The sequence below is a fragment of the Caloenas nicobarica genome, chromosome 24, assembly GCF_036013445.1.
Source record: "Caloenas nicobarica isolate bCalNic1 chromosome 24, bCalNic1.hap1, whole genome shotgun sequence".
Lineage (NCBI taxonomy): Eukaryota > Metazoa > Chordata > Aves > Columbiformes > Columbidae > Caloenas > Caloenas nicobarica.
Genome location: NC_088268.1, coordinates 1,449,019 through 1,457,150, shown reverse-complemented (window position 1 = coordinate 1,457,150; position 8,132 = coordinate 1,449,019). Strand labels below are relative to the sequence as shown.

Genomic DNA, 8,132 nt, shown 5'->3' with positions numbered 1-8,132 from the left:
CTGGACAGACTGTGCCGATCTGGAGCCTGTCCCCACTCACAGAATGTCAGGGGGTAGAAGGGACCTCGAAAGCTCATCCAGTGCAAACCCCCCGCTGGAGCAGGAACACCCAGATGAGGTTACACAGGAAGGTGTCCAGGCGGGTTGGAATGTCTGCAGAGAAGGAGACTCCACAACCTCCCTGGGCAGCCTGGGCCAGGCTCCGGCACCCTCACCAGGAAGAAGTTTCTTCTCATCTTTAAGTGGAACCTCCTGTGTTCCAGTTTGCCCCCATTGCCCCTTGTCCTGTCACTGGTTGTCACCCAGAAGAGCCTGGCTCCATCCTCCTGACACTCCCTCTTTCCATATTGATCCCCATGAATGAGTCACCCCTCAGTCTCCTCTTCTCCAGCTCCAGAGCCCCAGCTCCTCAGCCTTTCCTCACACAGGAGATGCTCCACTCCCTTCAGCATCTTCGTGGCTGCGCTGGACTCTCTCCAGCAGTTCCCTGTCCTTCTGGAACTGAGGGGCACACAACTGGACACAATATTCCAGATGTGGTCTCCCCAGGGCAGAGCAGAGGGGCAGGAGAACCTCTCTGACCTACTGACCACCCCCTTCTCATCCCCGCCAGGTCCCATTGCCCTTCCTGGCCACAAGGGCTCAGTGCTGGCTCATGGTCACCCTGCTGTCCCCAGCACCCCCAGCTCCCTTTCCCCTACACTGCTCTCCAACAGCTCGTTCCCCAACTTATACTGGAACCTGGGGTTGTTCCTGCCCAGATGCAACACTCCACACTTGCCCTTGTTCTATTTCATTAAACTCCTCCCCGCCCAGCTCTCCAGCCTGCCCAGGTCTCTGGATGGCACTGACCCCTCGCCCTCCCGGCTGAGCCCCGGCCCTGCCCGCCGCCCCTCCCTCAGGACAAAGCCTGACCCACCCCGCTCCCCGGCCAGGAGAACACCCAGTGTCGGAAGCCCCGCCCGGCTCTCCGGGCCGCACTGCCGCGGTCAGGCCGCCTCACGGCGCCGCCGCGCCCGTTACCGCCGGCCCGGAGCCCCAGGGCGCAGCCGCCCTAGGGAGAACCGCGGCACGGCCCAACCAGCCAATCCCAACAGCGTTCCCAGGTGAACGCCCGCCCCTCCCCGCCAGTAGACCAATCAGCGGGCGGAATGCCTGGGCTTTGCGAGCGGAACTGCCAATCCGGGCCCGCCGACGGTGCAGGGGGCGTCACCGCTTTCCGTCACTCAGGCCCCCGCCCCGCCCCCCCGGCGGCGCCTGTGCTGCACCGCCCCCTGGCGGCGGCGGCGGGCCGTGGCTGCGGCGCTGCGGGCCGTGCGCAGCGGCAAGATGGCGGGGCGGGTAAGTGAGGGGGGAGCGGGGACGGACCTTTCCCGCCCTGCCCGGCCCCGCCGCTGCCCCCTCCCGGCTTCTGCTCCCCGCTGGGCGCCGGGGTGATGCGGTGGCTTCTCGCAGCTCCGCTGCCGGGGTGGTCGCTCAGCCCTGTGCGGGGTGTGGGGTCTCCCGAGGGTGCTGTGAGGCGGTGGTGGCTCCGGGTGTGTGGGGAGCCCTGAGGGTGCTTGAGGCTGAGGTGGCTCCTCTCCGTGTGGGGCAGGGGTTTAGGGTCCCCCGGGGGTGCCGTGAGGCTGGGGTGGCTCCTTGGCGATGTGGGGTGCGGGGCAGGGCGGGGGTTCCCTCAGGAGCAGGGTGACCCCTCCCCGGGCTGTGGGCTGGGATTTGGGGTCCCCTGAGGGTGCTGTGGGGCTGCGGCGGCCCTGGGCGATGCGGGGCAGGGTTTTGGGGTGTCCTGGGCGTGCTGTGAGGCCCTGGTGACCGGTCTCGCCGTGGGCTGTGTCACAGGGTCCCCTAAGGATCCTGTGAGGGTGGGGGGACCCCTTGGTGCCCCAGGTGATGGGGATCCCTGAGGCTGGGTGACCCTCTGCCCTCACGGGGTGTGTGGCAGGATTTTGGGGTGTCCTGGGGGTGCTGTGGGGCTGCGGTGACCCCTCGGTGCTGTGGGATGAACTTCTCGGGCTCCCTCAGGAGCCCCCCAGGGCTGGGGTGACCGTGGGGTGTGGGACAGATGGTCGCTCAGGGTGCTGTGGAGCCCCAGGGATCCCTCAGTGCTGCTGTTGGGATTTGGGGTTCCCTGAGGGTGCTGTGGGGCTGCAGTGGCCCTGGGGGATGCGGGGCAGGATTTTGGGTGTCCTGGGGCTGCTGTGAGGACCCCTCTCCCTGTGGGGATGCTGTGAGGCTGGGGGGACCCTTGGTGCTCTGGGTTGTGGGGCTCCCTGAGGGGCCTCCCCGAGGCTGGGTGACCCCTTGTTCTCATGGGGTGTGCGGGACGATTTTGGGGTGTCCTGGGGGTGCTGTGGGGCTGTGGTGACCCCTCGGTACTGTGGGATGAGCTTCTGGGGCTCCCTCAGGGAGCCCCACGGGGCTGGGGTGACCGTGGGGTGTGGGACAGGATCGCATGGTCATCTCAGGGTGCTCTGAAGCCCCAGGGATCCCTCTGTGCTACTGCAGGATTTGGGATTCCCTGAGGGTGCTGTGGGGCTGCAGTGGCCCTGGGGGATGTGGGGCAGGATTTTGGGTGTCCTGGGGGTGCTGCGAGGCCCTGGTGATCCGTCTCGCTGTGGGACAGGGTCCCCTAAGGATGCTGTGTGGTTGGGGGGGACCCCTTGGTGCCCTGGGTTGTGGGGCAGGATTGTGAGGTTCCCTGAGGGGCCTCCCCGAGGCTGGTTGACCCCCTGTCCTCACAGGGTGTGCGGGAGGATTTTGGAGTCCCCTGGGGTGCTGTGAGGCGCTGGTGACCCCTCGGTGCTGTGGGATATGGGGCAGGTTTGTTGGTTGTTTGAGGCCCTGGAGACTCCTCTGCCCTGTGTTCAGCAGCCAAGCACCATGTCGTGATGTGCGTCCAAATTGCGTTGTGTTAACGCTCACCCTGCGCAGTGGTTTTATTCCATATTTATTTTAAAAAGAAAAAAAATCCCTTATCAGTGACTGCTTAGATAACATCAGCAAGTGGCTAAAAAGGCGTTAAGATGTGAAGGAACAGATTTGTATGTCAAATCACTTTTTTTAGTGCCTTGTATGTCCCCTCTGTTTTCAGGTGTCCATCTATACAAGTGCTGCAGATGCAGTTAAGGTTCCTTTTCTCTTTGCTATCAGCTCAGCCGTGCTCCTGAAAGTCACATTTTCCATTAATATCTGCTCCAGGTTGACATCTTCTGTCTTGGCCAAACAATTCAGTGATTGAGATCTTGGGGAATAGATTGCTTTTCCTCACAGTTTTTTGTGTTACGGTTTGTCTGGCGGCTGGAGCAGCAGATGGTGCAGTGGTGCGATGCAGCGCTGAGGAATTTGGCCCGGTGATGAGCTGTGTGGCACAGGTGAGCAGATCTGCCCAACTGCCACCTGTAAAATGCTGATTAATTGAGAAAAAACCCTCACGTTTTTCAGTCTCTCTCTTATTGAGAGCTTTCCTTCTGTCCCTGCTCCAGATATGCACTCACACTTTCTCCCTCACGCCTTTTATCTTCATCTCACCCTTTGCAGCCAACCCAGGAGAAATCTGTGTGTTTTGACGAGCGTTTTTTCAGCTTTTTGTTGCCAGAAACAGGAGCCCCGTGCTTTTAAGATCATTTTAGCTGTAACGGACGTCATTCTGAGACTCCTTGTAGCCTAAACCCATCTGGCTGCAGTGCTCTTGTCTTACCCTCTGCTCGCCGGCCGTTCCAGCGCGCCAGGTCGACAGAGAGAACTGTCTGTAGTTTGATGAGTTTGTTGAGTGCTGGGAAGGCTTAACGAGCGGTCCAAGTGCTGGAGGTGGAGAGCAGGGCTGTGGGGAGGAAGGGGAAGGATCGGCCCCAACTTTTTGCTGCTGCTGCGAGCTGTTGTGTATTAAACATCTGGAAAAATGTCCCTTTATTTGACCAACTTGGAAGCCTGGTGGAGGAAAGGGGAGATTTATGCAAATTTAAGAGAAAGGCTGGAGCTTAATTGCCTTGTGATCTGGCAATTCGACTGGGTGATGCTTTCATTGGATTACCAGGAAGCTTCTTTACTATTCAGTGTTTTCATGATTTATCTACAAATATAATTGTTGTGGAATTATCAGATTATTTAATGCTGTGAAGAGAGTTCTCAAGCAAAGTGCTTAATGCCGTTTTCTGAGCTTGATCCAACCCTGCAGTGTGTTGAATGCCATTAATGTCAACTAAATTAACGAATGAGCTGCCTGCACCCTCCAGCTTGCATGTGGGCTCCTCCCGTTGGGCTGCGGGGGGGTCAGGGTGGGCAGGTGACAGCAGGCGGTTCGGTTGTGACATCGGTTGTGACATCGGAGCCATCGTGTCCCTTGTCTGTGTAAATAAGGAACAGTAGGAGGGAGGGTGGGGGTGTGTGATATCTCTGGGTGCAACAGGTGGGGCTGCTGCTGCAACACTGATGTTGTTCTGTTGTCAGCATACTTCAAAGGTGCTTAAACCTGGAGAATTCGGAGAGGGAGCTCCGGAGATTCCTTCTGGCCTGAAAAAAATGTCCTGCAATGCAATTTAGAGCCTGGCCTCTTATTAGACTCGTGTGATTTGATTTGTGTATGTGCACTTTTACAAAGAGAAATAAATGGCTTTCCTGATGTAGAAGACAAGATCTCTACACTCCTAGTAACGCTCTAAATAATTTAGGCAAATGCTAAACCAAATCTTATTAATTGCCTCGTGCTTTTTCAGGTATATTACTCTACTCCCTTAATTGCACTGGAAGGGGAAGGAAGAGACGGTGATTAATGGTGATTGAAGTTTACAGGAAAAATAGCTTATGATGATTAGAAATAACAGCTGTTTCTGGTATAATTTATTCTATATCTCTCTCTGCGTGGTGATCACTAAGCACACAGAGCCCTGAGTCTTGCCGAGACATCAGCCAGCGCCTGCTGCAGAGAGGGAACGGCGCAAAACTGTCCGTGTGTCCGGACTTGCTTCTAGATCCCCCATACCAAGACTGGACCTCTGGAGGTTAATTGGTGCTGTCTGTATGTAGCTAATTGATTTGACCCTCATTAGGAATTAGTTCTCAAAGGGATGTAGAAAGACCGGGTGGTTTCTCTGCTTCGTTCCGGCCCGTGTTGAGCTGTTAATCCTGAACGAGCTGTGTTTCTGCTGGTGCTGGACCAGTCTGAAGAGCTCGGTAGAGAAACGGCGCAGGAGATGACTCAGAGCTGTGCCTGCAGCCTCACTGCCGCCAGCTGGCAGGACGTTGGTCGGTCTGTCTGCAAAGAGGAAATTGCGCACGCTGGATATTGGTTTGGTAGTGTGGATGTTGGTGACGATCCCTGTCAGACTGGTGGCTTTTTGTTTAAGGAATATTCAAGTTTTGCAATCGGTGCAACTTAGAATCACAGAACCGTTTTAGTTGGAAAACCCTCAAGATCATGAAGTCCAACCGTTCCCCACCCCTGGCACTGCCCCATGTCCTGAGAACCTCATCTCCGTGTGTCCAACCCCTCCAGGGATGGTGACTCCAGCACTGCCCTGGGCAGCCTGTTCCAATGCCCCACAGCCCTTTGGGGAAGAAATTGTTCCCAAATCCAACCTCAACCTCCCCTGGCGCAACTTGAGGCCGTTTCCTCCCATCCTACCTTGTATAACAGTTCGTGATGATTAGAAAGAACGGCTGTTTATGTAGTATAGCAACTTTAATTTTTCTTTATTCGCTATCTGGAACTCATTTGGAGCAGTGTTGCTGTTAACCCAGTGACAGGAGACGCTCACCTGTTTGCTTCTCAAAAGAGATTCACCTCTGCATGGGGTTGGAAATTGTTCTGATTTCACTCAGGTACCAGCAGATGTTGCTTTACCTCCGTCCCTCCTCTAGAAGAGCTGTGACCTGAGCAGAAATTGCCCAAATTGCCAGGTCTGTTGAAATGAGGTGTCGCTCGGGGCACAGGCCACGTCCCTCACGGTTTCATGGTGCCGAAGACATTGCTGGACTCACGCCTGCTGTCTTTTGCTCCTTGCGGTCAATCCCAAGGTGTTTTATGTTAGCTACTTTATTAGAAACTTTAAAATTATGAGGATTGCATTGTATGTTTTTGGGTTAAACTGATAAAGCCTGATTTCTGGTACCATATGGCATCAGCCTTCATGGGCGCAGGCGTCATTGGGCAACTAAAGAAACGTTTGTGAATCAACTCAGTTATTTCTTGCAGTGTGGGACTGATCCTTCTATCATCACTTATCTTTTTTTAGTCTTTCCTAATATGTTACATGAAGAAATAGGTTTTTAGCGATGTTCTAGGGAAAGGGGAGAAAACAAAATCTGAATCTCAGTTTCTGAGGTAATTTCTGCAACTGTGTCTTGTGAAATCATTGCGAGTAGACTTGTGTCCTTCTTACAGGATTTCTGCATTATAAAAACCCATGCTGAATTATTTAGAATAAAATTCTGACGACTGTGTGAGTGTTTGTGGCCATGGGATATCTGACCTTGTCAGCTTTTATTAACTGTAATGGGTTTCTTGGCTTAGTGTTGCAGAAGCAGCATATACCCAAAAAACACAACGCAAGAGGGAGATGTCAGTTCTGCCTCCCATCTCCAGTAGGAAAAATCTGTAAAACATCAAAGAATCCTTTTGAGGGTCACTTGAAATGTGAATTTCTTAAATATGTTGGGGTTTTTTTGCCTTTTTTTTTTTTTTTTTTTTTTTTTTAATAGCGCAGCAAGATCTACTCTCTTCCCATCCCCTGTTCTGTGTCCGGTACCTCAGAGCACCGAGGTCGTTCGGGAGCAGACCCTGTGGTTTAGGACATGTCCTTGTTAGAAATGTGAAGGATGTTCTGTCATAAAATCATCTCTGCTTGAGTTCACAGGAAACTAATCCTTAGAAAACAGTCATACTTCTATTTTTCTAAATTGCTCACCGGGCCGGATATGCTTTTCGGTGGAATAAAATTATCCTTGATTCCTATCTTGACATGAAAATGTAAAAAAAAAAAAAAATCCAAGAACTAAACCAATCGATCCTTAAGGCGTGATTTATTGTTTATTCGATCCAGGTGGGAGCTGGTGGATACAAGTGTGAGAGGGGACAAGCTTTGGGAAGCCCTAGAGCAGTGGCTCATGAGCAGCATTGCAGATCATCGTAGTAAGCACAGTATTTTATGGGAAGGACGACATTCGGAGCGTTAGCGTCCCTGTCAGGACGCTGCCTTGAATCAGAGAAGTTGTTTGGCAGAGATGGGAGTTTCGTGGCTAAATTTCTGTATTGCCCATCTTCAGAAGTTCTTCTTGATCTCCAGCAACTGGAGAGTTGTGTTGCAGATCTGTGAACAGGAAAATTCAATCAAAGAGCGCAGCCGCTGCAGTGAATAGGGGAGGTTTCAGCGCAGTGTCCTTGTACTCTGTGTTTGAGCCAACTGGTGATACTTCAGCTTGTTAAATCAAGGCCGAATTTGTCGTTCTTGCCCTGGCCCTACGCTGGGACGCTCCATCTTGTGTGTTTATGCCAGACACTCTGTTCAGGAAGGTCAAGTGTTTGCAGCACAGAAAGATTTAACGCGTTTCTGTCGTCTCCTGGGATGCAATAAAGCAGTGACCTCCTGTCAAAAAATCTGGAGTCATTTATGCCCTGGAGTTGTGTCAAGTGACATGATTTTTCTGTAGAAAACACAAAAGTATTTGCAAGGTGTTACATCTTAAACGTAAACTGCTTGTGATTGGGTAGCGCTTGGTACACGAGTCGGTGTCCTGGAGCGGTTTAGTGCCAGGCTCAGGCCAGCACAAGGCAAATTCCAAGTTTAAAGGGATATTTTTAATCATATCCCTGTTGTTATTGGGTAACTTTTCTAAATAAATGGGAAGCAATTTGCATCTGTCCTCCCAGCTGCTCTGTCAGAACCCTGCGCCTGCGTCCTCGGTGAACGTCTCAGTCACGGCTGCGCGGCATTTCATCCCTTTAAGCGTTTTTAAAACAGGTTTAGATGAAACGTGACAAGCAGCAATTCCCTGTAATTAAGTTGTTGATCATCTTGGCTCGCAGAAGAAATGTGAGACAACATCCGCTCCCAAAGTAGATGTGTTAATTACAAATGCACGTATTCTGGATCGTTCTTGCTTGATTGGAAGGTGGAGTTGATGTTCACGCTAAAGTG

The 8,132-nt window shown here is 52.8% G+C and overlaps 1 protein-coding gene across 3 annotated transcripts in view; it reads left to right on the top strand.

The window, feature by feature from the left end:
- Positions 1-1,270: 1,270 nt before the first annotated feature.
- The window catches only part of NSF (N-ethylmaleimide sensitive factor, vesicle fusing ATPase), an 89,347-nt gene continuing 82,485 nt past the window's right edge, over positions 1,271-8,132 (top strand). For all 3 annotated transcript variants that reach the window (XM_065650935.1, XM_065650936.1, XM_065650937.1), the window contains exon 1: positions 1,271-1,341. In XM_065650935.1, coding sequence (XP_065507007.1) covers positions 1,330-1,341 — 12 coding nt within the window. In that variant the 5' untranslated portion in view covers positions 1,271-1,329. The remainder of the gene's footprint in view (positions 1,342-8,132) is intronic.